The sequence below is a fragment of the Ictidomys tridecemlineatus genome, chromosome 4 (genome assembly GCF_052094955.1).
Source record: "Ictidomys tridecemlineatus isolate mIctTri1 chromosome 4, mIctTri1.hap1, whole genome shotgun sequence".
NCBI lineage: Eukaryota > Metazoa > Chordata > Mammalia > Rodentia > Sciuridae > Ictidomys > Ictidomys tridecemlineatus.
The window spans coordinates 175,682,803-175,702,037 of record NC_135480.1 but is presented as its reverse complement, the minus strand read 5'-3'; the positions used below and the strand labels follow the sequence as shown (position 1 = coordinate 175,702,037).

Below are 19,235 nucleotides of genomic sequence, written 5' to 3'. Positions count from 1 at the left end.
GGTCCCTCGCTCCACGCTTGGGGCAGGCGCGGCGGCTGTCCCGGAAGAGGCATCTGGAAGACAGTCCAAACAGAGCCCCAAAAAGAGGGCAGCCGGGTTCGAAGAGTTGGTAGGCGTGAGGCAAATAGCCGGGCGAGAAGGAGCCGGTCGCTGTTGTCCCCTTTCCTGTTCCCAGCGATGGGGAAGCAGCTGAGGCCGCGGGAACTTTGAAGGCAGCGGGTCCCTGGGTTTGAGGGTTGCAAGCTCCTGGGGACTCCGAAGTCTCTCCGCCCCAACATCAGTGGCGGAAGCATCTCCGAACCCACCCGGGCCCCTGCGCAGCCAGAGAGGAAGTTCTCCGCAACTTCGTCTGAGACGTCGGAGAGGCAGTTGTAGAGAGACGGAGGGGGCAAGTCCGAGCCCCAGAGACTCAGAGAAACAGAGAAAAAGGATCTGGTGGAGACTGAGGGGTCGAGGTGGGACCCTAGAGGCAGCGAGGCCGCGGAACCAGCCTGGCAGCCGGCGGGCCTCGCTGCTTCCTGAGTGAACCTAAGGGCCGTGTGTTCCGGCGGCCTCCTGACAAGTGCTCCTGCAGGGGACCGGGAGCTCCTAGCGGTGCTGGAGGTGGGCCCCTACGCTATGTCCCCGAAGCCGCGGGCGCCTTGGCCGCAGCTACCCCGGGCTGGGCCCGGAACCGCCGCCTGAACCAGCCGGGGAACGAAGCCAGTCAGAGTTGGGCGCCCGCTCCCAGACCGACTGCGCTAGCGCCGTTTCCCGCCTCTCCGCGGAGCTTTCGACAATCTTCAGCAGGGAGGCTCTGGGAGAGACCCTAAGACTCCAGCAGTGGTTTCTGAGCCTGGCTCGCACGGTGCCCGGCCTGGTGGCACGGTTCCCTAGCCGCCCTGGGCAGCCCTTTGGCGCCGGGAGGCGGCGGCGTGGGCCGGCCTGCAGTCTGGAGCGCCCCGATGGAAATACACTGTAAGCACGACCCGTTTGCATCCATGCATAGTAAGTAGGCGGCGAACTCGCTTCTCTCACTCTCCGGCCGGGACCGGGTTGGGGGTGCCGGACCGCGGGGCAGGTCCTAAAGCTGGGAGGACCCTGGACCTCTGTAGCTGTGTAGCCAACTTTACAAAGTGCCAGGGCTTCCAGGCAGGGGACGTGGAACAACGCACTCGGCCGCCCAGGCCAGAATACCTGGTCCTGGAATCCCGCCTCCAGCAACGCGTAGTGTAGGCAGCGAGCTGCAGCCTTTCTGGGGCTCCAGCAGGGACATTTCAGAGCATCCGGAGAACCCTGGCTGGGACTCGTAGAGGGCTCCGGGCTGGGCCAGTTGGAGGGCACGAAGTTGTTGCGAAAGGTCAGTCTGAGTCTCAGACGGTGCCCCAACCCTGATGGCGCCTTTTTCAGCCTTGGTGGGTGATCAAGACTGCCATTTGGAGGGAAAGCGGGGCCCTGACCAATCTCTGTATTTGTAGAGGAAGAGGTTGAGAGCTAAGAAAGGACACCGGGTCCAGGGCTCCAAGGGCGTCCTGGAGTTGAGGAGGGGGATTTGAAAAATCAACGAAGTCGTGCTCCCTGGGCTAAGCTTCTGCTTAGGAGACGGCCAGTTCATACAGAGACCCTTAAAGACCCCATTGGGTCCTTTCCTGCAGGACGCCTGCCTCGTGGTGGTTTCTCCCCTAAAAAGAAAGAAAGAAAAAAGAAATAAAGAAGCCAATTAGTCATTATACAGGCGCCCCCACCTTCTGAAAGTCGCTTCGTGTGTAGGAGACGGGAAGGGTCATTTTGGGCGCGGGTAAGGTCCGCCTGATTGATCCGGGATCCTGCCAGTTCACCCATTAGCACAGCCTCCTGTGAGATGAGCGCTCCTCTCACGGTGAGTTAACGCTGGATTAGATTCGGAGATTTCAAGGAAATTCCAAGTGGAACGAATCGCGTTTCCTTTCTGTTGGCTGTGGAGCCGGCGGAGGAGGCTTTGGCAACAACCAGTCTGGTGCCCAGCTCGGTCTCTGCAGGTTGCAGGTCAAGGAGTTACTCAGTGGCCAGGAGCCCTCTCCAGCCTCTGTTAGCCCAGGATTCGGTTTCCCTAGCCGTGGGTCCCCCATTTAACAAAGGCAGCAGAGACCCGGCTGGAGAGAAGGCATGCTTCCGGGACGAGAATGTCCGCGGCTGCCAGGGAGTGCCGAGTGGCCTGGCAAGCAGGGGAAGGCTTGTCTAGGCAGCTGGGCTGGCTGCAGGCAGGTCAGTTTCTCTTTGTGTGAAAATTCAGAGTCGAAGGTAATCCTCCAAAGCGGTGGGTTTGGGCACAGAAGCCTCTTGTTCTGGTACCAGCCAAACGATTCCTCACCATTTGGGGCCTGTGCTCAAACGGTTTCCAGTCTGTAGTGACCCTAGTGCTCTCTGCAGTCTTTTTCCTGTACATACTTGAGCCTGGCTCTAGAAAAGCTGTGATCTTACAGAAGGAGCCTGAAAACAAATGAGTTGGGAGCAATACTCTGAGAGGTGAGCAAGCCCTTGGCTCAGCCAAGAAGTAAATGGGGGACAAGATAGGGAGAGCTGCCCCAGTGCTTCTCTCTTTGCTGGCTGGAATCCACAGGCCCCTGCTGCCTTCTTCTGCCCAGAGCTGGGCTGCTCTGAGGTCGTTCCCAGCCCTTGGGGAGATAGTATCAGACTAGGTGGTCTCCTGGCTGTGCATCAGCATGGAGAAAGCAGCTTCTTCCAGGTGCAGATTAGCCAACGGCTAATGTCTGCCTGTGCCTCCTTGCCCTGGCCTTTAGTCTGCCCCCTCCTCCCATTTTCAATCTCCCTGGCAGCACTGTGGGGGTTGGGCCCCAGCCAGCCTAGCTTCCAGAGCTGGTGCAAGCCCTTGGCTTTTTTGGAAGAACCTTTGGTTCTGGCATCCAAAGCTGTTTGCTTGAACAATATAGGCCAGCTCTGGAGCCCAATTTGCAGGCGGTGGGGATGGGGGAGAAAAATTGATTCTAGATGGTGGTTGTAATAAATAGGGGCGCAAAATCCCACTTCCTCATCTTCCTTGCTGGCCCTGGTTGATTTTTTCCTGCCCCAATTCTTCAACCACCACTTTTAAGCAAACAGCTTCTAAAAGGAGGGGCAGGCACTGCTAGGAAATAGGCTTCATAGTTCAAAAGTGTCCCACTCACTATTTCAGGCTCATCATTCACATCAATACAATGGACTCCCCTCTAAGACATTTTCTTCCCCAAGCATCTTTACCAGTTATAAGGCACTTTTATAGCCAGTGTCCTTCCTGAGTATCACCCAAAACTTCAGTTAGATCCATGTTATAGAATATGACACTAAGGTCAGAAAGACGGAAAGACTAACAGAAGTTCACATGAGCAAAGCTGAAGTAGCTTCTTGGGTATCTTTGACAGAAGCATAAAGCTTTGAAGGGGACAGGGAGGGACTCAGATTCCAGATAGAGGCAGCAGACTGTGTGGGTGAATTCACATGTGCAAGATTCTCACTTTGTGTTGTTCAACCATATCTGTGTCCACAGCCCAACTGTTCATGTGTGTCACTGCCTATCTACCTGTTGGAGAGCCCACTGGGGGGATTTCATGCCTAATCTTTCCATGTGCTCTTGTTCACATGTCTGTGTGCCCCTTCATTTTTCCTTTCTGGTATCTAGGAGAAATTTCAATGACCCTGTGTGTCCTATAGTTTAATCCACAGCTGAATCAGCAAAGACCTTCCCAATACCCTTTGGGGTGTGGTCAGGGCCTCCAGTGGGTTGTATGTCCTTATCAGAACCTGAGAAGCTTCTATGGAAGCCAGTGCCTTCCAGACCAGAGCCACAAAGGCCCCAGGGGCATCTGTAATTCAACTTTTATTTACCCACCCACCTCTAAACCCTGCTTACTCTGTCCTGTGGAGGCTGGTCTGTTTCCCTTGTATCTGTGTCTGTTTCCCAGTCTTCACCTGATCTACTCGCACCTGTCTCTGTTGCAGTCCCTCTGTAAATTCTACTTCTCCTGGAAAGTGAAGATTTTCTTGGCCCAGCACCCTTCCAGGGGATAAGCCCTCAACTACCTAGAGTCCACAGAATTAGAAGCGGGGACTTGGGTTCTTCGAGGAGATGCTGTGCTTATGCGGGGGGGGGGGGGGCACCAGAAAACAAAAGTCTGACTCTATAGAAGTCTCCTGTTTTCCAGATGCTCTCTCCTTGCACTTCTCCATTTTCTCTTCTCTTTCCTTTCTTGGTCTGTTCTGGCTTTTCCATTCCTTTCTTTCCTCCTTTTCTGCCTGCCTGATCTGCTGCTTCCTTTTCAGATTCTCTCTCTGCTTGCTATCTCTCTCATTTAGTTATCACTCTGCTCCTTTCCCAAACACTTTCTTTTTTTTTTTTTTCTCTTTTCTTTCCCTGTCCCCCATTTCTTCTCTCAGACTTCCCTTTTTTTCCAGTCTCAGGATAAATGGCTTTCCTCAGGCCACAGCTATGAATTTTTTTTTCACTGCCATCCTTGAAGAACTCTGTTGGGTAAAACTGAGGCAAGAGGTCCAAGTGGGTTTGGGGCATTTTCAGGTTGCTGAGGGATGTCAAAGTCTCTAGGTCTCTCTGGGTCTAGTGCCAGCTGTGGAGATGTGCATCAGATTCTGCAAGATCCTTAGCAACTTTGCCTTTGTGGTCAAGGGTAAAGAGTATGGGTATTTGCTCTGTCCAAAACCAGATTATACACTCATTGGTGCTTTTGTCTTTGTATTGTTTTTTTCATAATATAATACAACCCTCCAAACTCACAAATGACTACTCTTGGCATTAAAGTCCTTTGAAGGTGGCTGCTGTGTTTGGAGCAAAAAGTCTCAACTGGTTAGTACTGAAGCAAACAGGCTTTTGCAGATGGGCCACGAGGCCTGGACTTCCAGGTCCTTCCAAAAGTGTGCTGGTGTTTTTAGTTTCCTCGCCCCCCCTCCCCCCCGTAGTCCATTGACCTCTCAGAGCTCATACCAATTTTGAATTTACTTTCTTTTACTTAAATTTATCCTGTCTTGAAAGATATATATAATCCATTTTTCTTAGATGCTCCCAGCCCCAGAACCAAGCGTTCCTAAGGTTGTTGGCCAGGGTGACTTCAGTCTTTCTGTTTAGGTAAACTGTACATTTGTGTTCCTACCTTCAAAATCCTGTTAGAGATGTTTTCCCTTTTATCTTATATCTGGAATGTTTCAGAACAATTAACATTGATTAAAGTTCATTTTGAAAATTCAGAAAAATTCAGCATAAAACTGGAACTAAGTACTGCAATTATCTATAAGATCATCTTTTTCTTTGAAATTAGCCTGGACTTGGTCATTTTAGGAAATATTGATGGGAAACTTCAGTGGATTGCTTGGATAGTTTTAAGGATATAGGCTATATTAAGAGTGTTTTTGTCCCCTCCATTGCAAATATTATTCATGAACCTAGGTGGTAGATGAAAATTGGGGAAAATAACTGAGATGAGGTAGCTATTTTATAGAGTTTTAGATTTGGAGAATGTATATGTATGTGACCTTAGAGGTGCCTTGGCTTCCCTTGTACAGTCCAGTCCCAGCTCAGCCAGTACCAGTTAAGGAGGTTCCCCTGCCTTTGCCTCTGAGCTGCCAAGCAACAGTATACTTCTGGGCTTGGCTCTTCGCCCCAAACCTCAGCAATGTCAGTTAGTGGCTGATTAACAGCTACAAGGTCAATGATGTTGCTACATTGGATTGCTCTGTGTTTACTGGGTTAGCTCTTCAATTTACTTAGGTACTCCAGAAGGACCTTGATGTAAGAGAAGGGAGCATATGGATAGCACTCCCCAACTCCTTTTACTTCAAATCCACCTCAGACCTCTTATAAATCCTGGGACTCAGAAGCTTTCTTTGGCTTCTTTATATCCCCCTAACCAACTTAAAGCTGCTTGTCAATTGCAAACATATTCCAAAAATTCCAGGGAAATGCTTTTATAACAAATCATGATACAGTGAAGTGGAATGTGCTGTGTATAGAAGATCCTATGACCCATTTCTTTTGTGTGCTCTGAGAGGGTGTAGTGGTCAAGTCCACATGCCAGGCTTACCTTTACAGAAGGATTTAAAATTTAAAAAAAAAATTTTTTTTTTATGAAGGCAGTGGTTGGGTTTTGTCTCAGTACTCTGCAAATGTATATGTGTGTGTGTATATATATATATATATATATATATATATATATATATATAAAATGTCCTTAGCCCTTAAATTAGATGGCTGATTTAAAAACATTTTTTCCCTGAGATGTAGGTTTGTTGGAGTAGTCCTTTTTCACTTTTAAAGACATTCGTTAGAAGGAAAAGAGTTCTGTTGTTTTTTCTATCCTCTTTAAAATTGATGTATTTTAAAGCATAATTTTCTCCCCAGGATCTTCCTGAGACTTAAGTATCATGTAATAAGTCGTGCCCCTATTGTTAGTATAGATTAAATATTTTTCAAAGTCCATTGTTTTAAAATTGCAAGAGAAATGCTAATAACTAAAGGAAACAGTATGGCAATCCTGACTGTCATTGGCCCAAATGACTGCTTGAAGATGGACAAAGGCTAAGCTTAATTTTAAAAAGCAACCCAGTGTGGTCTGTGGGATTGGACTCCAGGAGCAAGACATCCAGTCTCTGGGTGCTCACAATGGTGCTTCTACTATGTGACTGGTTCTAACCACCCTTCCCCTTGCCTTTTGTTTCTGATCTGTTTCAGGACATGGAGGAGTGAATCAGCTTGGGGGGGTTTTTGTGAACGGACGGCCACTTCCAGATGTAGTCCGCCAAAGGATAGTGGAACTTGCTCATCAAGGTGTCAGGCCCTGCGACATCTCCAGGCAGCTTCGGGTCAGCCATGGTTGTGTCAGCAAAATTCTTGGCAGGTAAAGGCAGGAGCTCCAGGCTTCCATGAACTTTCAAATAAAGATCTTAAAGACGACCCAGCAGCTGTCTAATGTACCAGTGTCATAGTGAGGACCATAGTGGCATTTCACTTTACATGCACAGCACTTTAGAGTTTGCAAAGCTCTTCTGAGGCCATCCAACTCAGAGTGACCCTGGGTAACTCCATCTCAAGTGATAAGTGGAATAGGAAGATTTAGGAGGGACATGTTTCTAGAAAGCCTGATGAATTATCCTAAAGAACCCAGGAGTAAGAGGTTCTTAGGAAATTCCCCTATCCACTTTGGAGAGCTCACAGCCCTGGGCAGAGCTGGGTAGAGACTCCGTAAGGTATAATATAATACACCAGAGTTTAATCAACCTACCTTCCTTCCTTTCTTCCTTCCTTCCTTTTTTTTTTTTTGTATGTGTGTATGTGTGTGTTGAACCCAAGGCCTTGCAAATGCTAAGCAGGTGTTCTACCACTGAGCTATATGCCTAGCCCTCAATGTTTCATTTTAATATTTTCAAAAAGCATATTCCACTTTTAAAAGTTAGCCATCATTTTCAGTTTGGGTTATCATCAACCACATTATGTTGGTCTGCTGTATTTTCCTTCTATGTGTTGTGTTTCCTTCGTAGTGACAGGCATCCTAAGTGTATATTAAATGGGGGTGGGGGATAGACAGCAAAAGCTGACTCTCAAATCTGACATTTGAAAGTTGCCACTTGACCCGGCGATTTGCAGCGAGCAAAATACTAACAATGACGATTCTCCCAGAGGGCTGTATAGCCTTTTAGCGCTCCCGTTTATTTTCTCAGTAGCCTCAGCATGATCCAGTGAAGCATATTTTAAGATCAGGAAACAAACCTAGTGAGGCAAAGTGACTAACCCAGGTTTATACATCCAGTTAGCACTTGGGTTGGGATGGAGTCTAAAGGACTCCTGGGCCACCTGTGACTCCCCACACCCGCACACAAAGCTGTAGGCTTGTTTCTGGGCATGTGGTGGTGTTATAGGTCTTTCCTGGCGGGCAGGAACGTTTTTGGGTTTAGCCGTTCACTGCTTTCCATTTCTTTCCCGTTGTCAGAAAACAACCTTTGTCTTGTAGCCTACATTATGGTTTGAGAACAGATGCCTGAATAAAAAATAAATATTCTGAAGTATGTCAGTGACATCATGACTTTCTGCTTGCTCTTTTTCTTCCGTCTGCTGGAATTCAAGAAATTTCTCAGCTGGAGGAAGCAACTGTATCAAATAGCCTTGCAGTTTTGCTTGAGGCCAGAGGAAGATATTTCAGGGCCAAGGGCCTGGCAGCTCCTTTAGAGTCCTGGATTCCTGTATTTATGTCTCATCTACCTGCCCAGAGCAGGTACCTCAGCTATGGAGGCTGGGGGCTCCTCCACTCCCATTTAGTGATCTGCAAGCAAATGAGTCTCTGCCAGAGTTCAGAGAAGATTTCAGGAAATCAGTCTTGTATTCTTGTTAGAGGGTGGTTTTAGACAGGAAGGTGAGAGTGAGAGTAGCAGAAGAAAGTACCACCGAGGGAAGGAAAGGAGAAAGAGAAAAAGGGAACAAAGAGGAAAGAGAATGGGTTTTAAAAGAGAAATAGAAAGAAACCACAAAACAGAAGGAGAAAGAAAAAGAAAGAGAGGAGAAATATTTTAGACCGTCTCAGAATTGGACTTTTAGAGTTGAATGAGTCTCAGATATCTTCTTGCGAAGCTTCTTTGTACCGAGGGAGAGGGAGAGAGAAAGAAGGCCCTTCCTTTGTTTTTGCTGAGACATCCTTGCTGAGCCGACATTTTGCTTGCTGTTTGAAATCTTTAAGATACTGAGCCTTTTCTCAGAGCAGACGTCCAAATGCAATGCTGGGTCCTCATGTTGTGCTGCCCTAGAACCCTCCAAATCTCCCATGGAGACTAAGGCAGACAGGGATCCTTCCAAACCCAGCCGGCAGCCTCCCTCGGTCCGGAATAGATTTGTCACTAGGTAGAGTGGCAGTAGGAAGTTACGCGTCGCTCTGGTGCCTGGCCGTTTAAGTTGTCAACAATAAATTGGAATTTCATAGCTCATTATTTTCATAACTAAGAACCACAGTGGACAAAATGTCACTGTAATTAGAACTGCCTTTTAAGAAACAAGTTCAGCCCTAAAACAGTGTGACTGGGAATTTCTGAACTGGGGTTGTTCAATTGACAGGTTTTTTTTCTTTCCTTTTTTTTTGGGGGGGGTGGTCACTGAAAAGCTGGACAGGCACTATGAGGTAAAGGTTGTAGAGAGCCTCTGCTGTGTGGTAGCTGTGCTCTTCAGAGGTTGCATGGAAAAGTAGGCAAAGTAACTGGGGCAGGCAGAGACCCCTTTCCCCCCAGGAAGGCGGGCAGTCTTCCAGAAGTGTGGGCGGTCAGTCTAGATCTCAAGATTGCTAAAGGCTGGAGAGGCACAGCCCAGTGGCATGTGAGGCCAAGTTTAAATCTACCCTGAGCTCAGCTGTTGTCCTTTCCCACTGGAGCTTGGTTGGGAGGTTCAGGCTATTTGGAATCGGGTGATATGTTGTTATACAGCAAAAAATAAACATTTTATACAGGACTTTAATCCTCAGCCCATGCTTTTTATTTTATTTTGCAAAGATGTCTTGTAACCATTCTGTATTTCTATTTTCACAACAACCCTGCAAGTAGGGTAAACATCCTCTGTCTATTTTATAAAAGGGATAACTGAAGCCTAGAGAGGCTAAGTGAGTTGGCCAAGATCACACAGCGAGTTAGTGTCAGAGCAGCTGACAGGCACCTACACCTCTTGACTCCCAGACTAACACTCTCTGCACGGAAGGACACTGTGTGTTGGTGACTGCCGTTCATCTTTTGTCTGTAAGCCAAAGGGCTGCACGGCTGTTTTGCTGAGATGAAAGGATGGTTATTAAGTCTGAATCCTCACTTGACACAGTTGTGAGTTGGGGTTTCAACAATGTCAGTGTTGCCTTCTAAGTGCCTGGCCCATGTGTCAGTCAAAAGGAAGACAGAGACCTCTTGTGTCAAGACCACAGCCTCCCACAGTTGGCACCCCTCAGGTGAGATGGCAGCGGAGTCCTGAGTGCTGCCACCCACCAGCCAAGTAAGTGGGGGACTTTATCCTGCTGCCTTCTGAGTTGCTATGTGAATGGTATAGACCCATTCAACTAACATATTTTGAAGAGGCAGCACAGGGTTGGTAACCCTTGCCCTGAGACCATCCCTGTCCTAACAGGCGCTAGACAAGCATCGAATGAATGAAAGATGTGGGTGAAAATGCTTGGTATATAGTAAAGCTGTCTACAATTGCAAAGAATCATTGTTATTATTATTTTAAAATTTTTTAACCAAAGCAGCAGTTTGCTCTAGCAGAAGAGCACTGGATTCAAAGTAAGGTTTGAAGGCTGCAGCTGCCTCCAACTTCCAGATGGATTTGGGCTCGTTGCTTAGTCTTCTGATCATTTATTTTCCCTCTTTAAACCCCACTGGCTTCAAAGATTGGCATGATAATTTGAAGAAGAGCCCTGTAAACTTTAGAGTGTTGTGCTTAAATAACAAGTGTCATAAGTAAAAATTCACTTTTTATGGTAAAATTGAGGGGACAATTGGACATTGTAGGGTTGTTATGTGCCTAGATTTAGGTACTTTCTTAGACTCGTGGAAAAAAAAAACTAAGATTTTTAAAAACGCTGTTGTGAATAATAAAAATATTTTAGCAAATTATGTAGAAAATTGCTTTCAGCAATTTCTCAGAAAGAGGGAGGATAGGTTGAGTTTTTCTTATGGTCAAAATTTGTAAATAACTCTTCTCAGTGAAAAATAGACTTTGCACTTCTACATTATTGCTCTCAAATTATTTCTTCTAATCTAGAATTATTCACTAACTTAGCCCTAAACAGACTTACCCAGGCTGAGAATGTCAGCATCTCTATAAACGTTGCCTTTGTTCCTGGATAACACTTTTATCTATCCCAGAATCATCTGGTTCCCTTACCTCTAATAAACTCTGGTTAGGTTGAAAAATTAGTAGTTGTTTCTAAAATGTCTTTTGGTTAAAAAAAAAAATTCAACTGCAAGATAATCTCCTTCAGAAGAGGAAGTCAAAAATTCCTCTGTAAATATTGAGAGAGACATCCAGTGACGGCTCAGATTCAGAAAAAGAATCAAGTCATTTTTTCCCTGAAATGATCTTTCATGGCACTCTTCTCCCTGGTCTCGGTTTTACTGTAAAACCCTGACATCCTATTTGCGTTAACGAGGAAAAGCTGATAGCATGGAAATGTCCTTAGAAACAGCCATTTACCTCTGCGGAGGCCCCTAGAAGAGCTGCCGAGACTCGTGGTTGGTTTTTCTGATTGCTTGGGTTTTGATTTCCAACACACATTTCCAGTTGATTCTGGAATCCAACACTCCTTTTAATTTTACATCAGGGCTATTGTTTTTCTCTTATGGAAAAATAAGTTGCATTTTAGGGGACAGTTTTACAGCATGCTGGAGTTTCTGCTGGTGGATGGGAGAAATGGAAAATCAAAGGTATAAACCACTTTTCTGGGAAAATTTTTAGCTCAAGAGGCTTGGCCACTTGATCTTCAGTGGCCCCAAGGAAGCCATTTAAATTCTTTGAATTTCCATTTTATACCATAGAGGGCACCTTTTCATTCATTTATTCATTTACTCATTCATTCATCCAAAATGAATGATGTGCTTAGAACTGTGGAGAATCAATTGGGAAAACTGACTTGAAAGAATTTTTGAAAACTGTAAATTGAAAGATGAATGCCAAATTATTTTGTTAATCTTTAGCATCCTGCTAGCGCTGTCCAATAGAATATCATGTGAGAAAGTTAAAAGTTTTAAATTGCAATTTAAAAATTTTCTAATAGCACATTAAGAGAAGTAAAAAGAAATGAGTGTAACTAATTTTAATTACATATTTTATTTATCCTAACATTAAAATTATCACTTCAACATATAACCAATATAAACGTTACTAGTAAGATAGTTTGCATTTTTTTGGCACTAAATTTTAAAAAATCTGATTTGTAGTTTACATTCACAGCACATCTGGGTTCAGAACATTTCCAATGTTCATCCAGTTTACTGGTTCCTCATGACTAAGCTCCTTTCTCCTTGGGTCCTAGGTATTATGAGACAGGAAGCATCAAGCCTGGGGTGATTGGAGGATCCAAACCAAAGGTTGCCACGCCCAAAGTGGTAGAAAAAATCGCTGAGTACAAACGCCAAAATCCCACCATGTTTGCCTGGGAGATCAGGGACCGGCTGCTGGCGGAGCGAGTGTGTGACAATGACACGGTGCCCAGTGTCAGTTCCATCAACAGGTGAGGGGGCTGCTGCTGCTGGGGGCTGGGATCTGGGTGCATGGGTCCTGGAGTTTCGATGTATATCTTCTCTGAAGATCTTGTCTCTCTTTTTATCAAGGACCCTTAGGGGTTAGTGGACAAGAGGTCCAAGTTGGGGGCTGCTGGTCTTTGTTCCTTCTCTTCAAAGTCGACAGGAATGCTTGGCCAATAGCTTGACTGCTTGAGAATTTTCTGAGTCCAGAGTAACTTTTATCATTCTCTTTATCATTTATCTGTGTGGAGTACTTTGCGGTGAATTGTCCTGATGAGGGCTCCGCAAGTGTCCCTGTCCTTGCCAGGGAAGGCCCAAGGTCTTTGCACTTGTCCATCTCGGAGGTTCCCAGAAAGAAAATCCTGCCTTTGGTAAGGGCAGAGGTTGGGCAAGTGAGTATGGGAAGCAGGGCTCTCACTTGGAGTTGGGAGACTTGGTTTGTCATTGCTTCTCTGCCAGCAACTCAAGTGGGATCTCAACAGACTCTTGCTCTCTCTGGAGCCCAGGGCCCTTGTGGCTCTGAGGTGTGTCTTTCATCTGCAAGGATGAGGTCCAGGGTGCTAGGATGCTCTGGTGTGAGAGGACTGCCCTCTCCTAAACTCCCCCATCTCTCACCCGTGGAGACAGGGAACCACACACCAAGGTGCCAGACCCAACATTGTCCTGGGAACCACAATGGCTCCCTCACTTCCCTAGGCTGATCCAAACAATGTTGAATGATGCTGTCGGAACACCAATTAAGAATAAATTGCTTATTTGTTTTGCATTTCTGGGAATCCAACCTGAGGCCTCATGCATACTAGGAAAGTGCTCCATTCTTGAGCTATATCCCCAGCCCTAAAAATTAATTTCTGGAAGAAAGTCTTCTATCATAGAGGGTGCAGTCTCCACTCCATATGAACCAATAGCATTAGGGATGAAGTTGTGAGGGAAACATAAATGATTGTTCTCTAAGCTCCATGAAGAAAAAGGAAACCAGCATACCAAACTTGAACAGTTTTCATTTCTTCAAGATCAGACTGTCTGGACATAGAGGACCCCCTCACCCCTGGCAGAAAGAGGTGGGCTGGAATGTCTCTTGAGGTCCCCTCTGCTCCTAACAGCCATTCCTCTGTGATGACTCAAATGCATAGAATCACTGTGTTGACATTTCAAGTCCCACTGGTTCATAAACTCTTAGCCTCTTTTCCTTCTCTCTGCAAACCTTTGCCAAGACCCTGACATCCTGTGTGGTGCGGAGAGGGGGGAGTGGGGCACTTAGCTTCTCCGTCTCTGTTCTAGAAGGCCACCTCCTCCAGGCCAGAGTTCTGGTGTCCTCTTACAAGTCTGGATGGCCTAGACAAAGTCACTGTGGAAGTAGCAGTGACAGGGCGGGTTGTGGGTGGGGAGAATGCCTGTTCTTCTCCTGTATCATGAGGGACTCCAATGTGTTTTGTGAGTTCCTTACTTCTGGCTGGTTGCAGGATTTCCATGACACAGAAAGCATCATGACTTTTATTCTGGGCCTCCAAAAGCAGAGATGTGGTGGCATATGCACCTAAAGCAATGTTGGAGCAGGTGGCCTGCTCTGGAGAGGGATATGAGCCACATCCGTGATCAGGTTCCGGAGGCCACAGGTTTCTCAGTGCAGGGTATACGTATAATTAGGTGGTTCATGAGATGACTTTAGGTGGACCACGGGGGCCACAAACTCTAATGCTTTATGTGGGGTCAGGCAGATAGTGTATCTAGGAAAGCAGGTCAGGCAGCAGGCTGTAGGGAATGGTAGGACCTGTGTCAATCAAGATAGCTCAAGCCTTATTAGAGGGGCAGTTGCTTCTCAACTCCAGATAAATTCTGCCAGAAATGTTTGCCAGATTTTTTCCATTCTTCAAGAAAAGTCAGAAACTAGGACTTGTGTGTATTTGTGTCCATGTATGTATTCCTGTGTGTGAAATCTATGTTTTTAAACAGTAGCAACTCATTTCAAGCATAACCCACTTACAAGGCTCTGGTTTAGATCCTCTGTAATGCAAGGATAAAAACTGACTTGTGCCTGGCGCAGTGGCACACGCCTGTAATCCCAGTAGCTCGAGAGGCTGAGACAGGAGGATGGCAAGTTCAAAGCCAGCCTCAGCCATGGTGAGGTGCTTAGCAACTCAGTGAGACCCTGTCTATATGAAATACAAAATAGGGCTGGGGATGTGGCTCAGTGGTTGAGTGCCCCTGAGTTCAATCCCCAGTAACAGAAAAACAAAAACAAAACAAAACAAAACAAAAAACAACCTGACTTGTGATTAATTTATCTTCATGTATTTTAGAAAAATAAACTGGCCTACCAAACCAGTGATCTTGTGAACTTTGAACTTTTTCCCACCAATGGATGTATTAAAGTTAAGTTAAAAAATAAGTTATTTGAAAGAAACTTATAGAGCAAAGAGAGCAATGGTTTCAGATGTGGCAGAGGAAAGGGGGACCTATCTGCTGATGCTTTGTGTCTGGAGTTGGGCTAGAAGAGGTCTAATGCTGGTTGCTGAAGCCATGCCAAACCTTAGGGGCCTCCTGGAATTCTGGTCCATAGCTTTTGGGCCAGCTGGTGGTGCCTCTACGCTGCTGTTACATCTGCAGCAGGTAGAGAAACTGAGTCCTAGGTGTGGGTGGCAGGGAAAGGTGACCCTGAGATAGAGATGGATAGTAAAAGGAGGGCAGGTCTCTTTCTGTTACTGTCCTGTAGGATTCTGCAAGTGACTGAACTGAGGATCCATAAGAAAAGAGGCAAGGAGGGGTAACAGCCACTCCTACTCCATTTCTAGCCTTGCAGCCAGCTGTTTGGCTGACTGTCTTCCAGATCCCTCCATTCATAACCTTTTCTGATACTCCCTTCGGGGAGCATTCTGGGTCCTCACTGCACTCTTTAGCGGAAACTCATTAAGTGTGGGACAATCTCATGCTGACGTACCCCACTCTTCCCTCACAGGAAAACCTGGCTGCAGCATCGGTTTTATTTTCCATATGAAGGAAAACTCCCTTTACATTCAAATGGGTGCAACTTCTAAATATCTGATTCACAAATGTCACATGTCACCCTATAAGAGGGCCCCCAGTTCTCTCACTGCCCCTGCCTCCCTGGGGGCAACTTCTCACCATTGTCTCTTTCAAGTGTCTGTGGAGACAGTGGTGGCTTCATTTACAGCTACTTTGATGGCCAGAGGGTCCTCTCCACTGTTCACCCATTGAAGTGTGTGCCTTTCTGCTGTCTTCGGGACCAACTCCAGGAAACGTGACTGACATGGGGTTCGGCAACACTGAACCAATTCTGCTAGGCTTCTGGGAAATTTCCAGGGACACAAATCACCTTGTTCATTTGACTTCTTATGGATCATTGTGTGCTGGGATCATTGTGCCTGCCTGGGGATTCTGGGAATCCAGCCTGAGTTCATCGGAAGGTGGCTGTCCCAGAGCTGACCCAAATAGGAGGTGGAATGGGGTCTTCCTTCTTCCGTTTCCATCCTGTGGCTCTAAATCAGAGGCCAAGTAGTGGGGACAACTAGTGACATTCCCAGTTAAGAGGGATAACCAATGTGAGAATGGGGGAGGTTCCCATTGCCGGGTGTTCTAATTTTTCAAGAGAAACTTGAAATCAGGGATTTATGGCAAAGCTCACAACTCAGTCGTATCAGCAACTAATTAAAATAAAAACAAAAATACTATGTAAGGGGCGGAGGCAGCCCGGGGTGACACTTGGTTCATTCCACTTTTCATCCTACCTGTGGCAACAAGTCTTCTGAGATTGCTCTCCCAGTGTCCCTTTCTTCTTCACATCAACTGCAGACAAAGGTGCCACCAATGGGCCCCTTCCTGCTTGGCCAGCTGGACTGAGGTTTCTGGTTGCTCTACACAGCTGATGGCCCATGCTTCTTTCTGCACTGATTATAGTTCCATTAGGGCCAATGGATGGGGGTGTTTCTGCAGCCCCATCTCCTTTTCAAGGCACCTTGATTTTTTTTCAGTGTAATTTTGTAAGCTTTTCAAAGTAATGGGACTGATGCAGAAAGGGGATCCTAAAGTGCCTATAAGATGTAAGCTCTCTTGAAGTTTTAGTCTTCAAATTCTAAATCGATTCTGAATTCAAATAGGCTTTATGCCTCGTATGGGAGGTATTTGACAGTAGGACTACTTCTGTCAACTGTGGCCTGAGGGATGGAAGCCTGAGCTGACTTACTGTGTGACACTGGGCAAGTCACTTGAGCACTCTGGACTTTAGTTTCTTCATCTAGTAAGAGATTGATTGCTGAGCTGTCTTCTCTGTTGGACCAAAGGACATTCCTATGGATCCAGGGTCACAGTCACACAGTCAAATGCTCTGCAGCAGCATAAGGATCTGCTCTCCTTTTTAACCAAGGGCCTTGTGTATGCTAGGCAAGTTCTCTGCCACTGAGTCACACCCCAGTCCAAGGATATTCCTTTTAGTGTTGGCTGCCAACTGTCTTGGGATCAGAAAAAGTCCTAGTGAACTCCCATTGGGACAGGTCTTGATGACAGCATATAATTTTAAAAATTTTTATGATTTTTAGAATAGCTTGGATACATTTGGTATTTTTCTTCCCACTATCATTTCTTTCCAAGGGAAGAGGACGATCTTCACTTTTACTTGGTGGCTGCTACAAGCAGATGGGCAAAATCTCTCATCCCTGGGAGCAGCTTTGGAGAGTGTCCTGTAATTGTAGAATTCCTTATAAAGCATCATTACAGCCTTAAAAATAGTATAGAAAGGCTCTTCTCCCTGCTCCTTCTCAAGGGGACCCCATGTGCTTTTTAAGGCAAGTGTGAAACATGAACATTTTTAAGGTTAAACCTTCTCTTTAATCTTCATGAAGACACCACTGAGAATAATAACCCCTAATGTTTATTGAGCATTTGCTATGGAGCAGCCACTTCTAAGTAGTTAATTAATTCAATTCTAACCCTAACCCTAGGAGGTAGGAATGATTCTTAGTCCCATTTTACAGATGAAGAAACTGAGGCATAGAAGTGAAGTAATTTACCCAAAGTCATGTGGCTGGTAAATTGCAAGGCTGGGATTCAAACTCTATTAATTTGGTTCTGGAGCTGGATACTTGATCACTATGCTGCAGCTGCCTATCAACAATTTATGAAAATTGATGAGGTGTTACCCGTGATCTAGAACTGTTTGAAAAGAAAAAGGAGGAAAATGTGATTTTTCTTTGTTTTACTTATGTGCAATTAGTTATGAAGTATTTTACCACATATTTACTATGTAGATGTGATTTGGGATGTCTTCTTTACACTTTTCCAAGCTGATCAAATAGTCTACAACGAACACATATGATTTCTTTTATAATAAGGCAAACCTCTAATGAATGTCCTTTTTAAAGGGAATAGTTTACAGGGTGTGATAGTACATGTCTGGAATCCCAGCTACTCAGGAGGCTGAGGCAGGAGGATCACATTGAAAAAAAAAAAAAAAGACAGGAATAGCTTGAGGTGGAAATAGAACTTTTCCCAAGAAGTTGAACATTTTATTATGGTGCACCTTTCTGCCAAATGCCAGGAAGAAAGTTTCTTATAGATCCCAAAGGGACTTCTTGTTTGGCTCTGTTCTGTGCTCAAAGATGTTTTGGGCTTGTTTATCTTCTGGGGGTCCTATGTGTTGTCCCAGTTGGAGGCTTGTCATCTAGGCTCCCTGGAGCCCAAGGTTCTGTAGAAGAACATCAGAACTTCCAGGGGCCAAAGGGCAGTCAGTTTTGCTTTTATACACTGGGTTTTGGGTAAATTTTATTTTACGTTTCTTTCCAAAAAGGATTTGACTACTTAAAATAAGCAAAGAATGGTCTGTTCCAATTCCTTCATCATATTGAGACTCAAGATGGAATGGACTTGATCAAGGTCACCATCAAGTTCATATGAGAACTAGAGCAAGCTCTCTGGAAAGACAGGGCAGGACGCCCCTGACTCCCAGCCCTGTGGATCCTTTCAATGAGGCTTTGTACCAGGCTGCTTTCCTTGCAGCAAAACTAAACCCAAGTGCTGTCTCTTGGTAGCACTTTAACCTTCTTTCATTTCTGAGCAACACATATGTCTCCTCCCTTGGAAGTTTCCAGTTGGTAGGGGTATTATTCTTGCTTATGGGCTCTCTAGGGCAGAGAAACCAGCCAAGAGAGTTCCTTGAGGACAGTGAGGCTGCGTGGTTTGGTTCCTTCATTCCCTGGATAGAAGGCTGAGGTCCAGGGGATGAAAGAAACTCCCTAAATTCATTCAGGGAGTCCCTTACGGGGCTGGAGCAGGAGAGGGAATGCCTACCTGTAATGTGAACACAGTGTCCCCATTCTTCAGAAGAAGTACTCAGGGCTCAGAGAGTGGGTGCAGGTTATCTAAAGACAACCAGTAATATAGGAGCTGAGTTAGGCATAGTCCATAATTCTTCCAACTCCTAACTCCCAACCTGGGTTCTTAATCTCCCCCCACCTCTGTCCCTGTGTCCCAGTTTGAGTCTGGGTTTTCTGTTTGTCTGTGCATAGATGGTTGAAGCCTTTTCCCTTCCTGATGGTAAATAGCCATTTGTTTTTTCCCAACTGCCACAGGATCATCCGGACAAAAGTTCAGCAGCCCCCCAACCAGCCTGTCCCGGCTTCCAGTCACAGCATAGGTAAGAACTTTAAAAAAAAAATTTTTTTTTTTTGAAAATCTAATGGGCTCCAAATATTCTAAAGAACTTTTAATCATTCTTATGGACAGATAATTCTGCATAAAACACTTCGGCACACGTACTAATGCGCCTTCTTTGTCATTCTCCAAGGGCTGAACCTGGTAAATGAATTTTATAAATACTGCTAAAAGGTTTTGAATTTTACTGATTATTATGATAAATAGCTTTCACCATGAGACAGAAAATTGAAATCTAAGCCAAAAAAAAAATCCACTAATGGGGGTCTATAGAATGTCAGATAATTAAAGTAATAAATCAAGAAAGGGATACTTATTCATAACATTTTCTGCATCATTAGTCAGTAAGTAGT

The 19,235-nt window shown here is 45.6% G+C and overlaps 1 protein-coding gene across 1 annotated transcript in view; it reads left to right on the top strand.

Moving 5' to 3' along the window:
- Window positions 1-12,035: 12,035 nt before the first annotated feature.
- The window catches only part of Pax5 (paired box 5), a 174,809-nt gene continuing 167,609 nt past the window's right edge, over window positions 12,036-19,235 (top strand). The window contains exons 1-2 of the mRNA XM_005326287.4: window positions 12,036-12,206; window positions 18,801-18,865. Of these exons, the coding sequence (XP_005326344.2) occupies window positions 12,121-12,206; window positions 18,801-18,865 (151 nt within the window). The 5' untranslated portion in view covers window positions 12,036-12,120. The remainder of the gene's footprint in view (window positions 12,207-18,800; window positions 18,866-19,235) is intronic.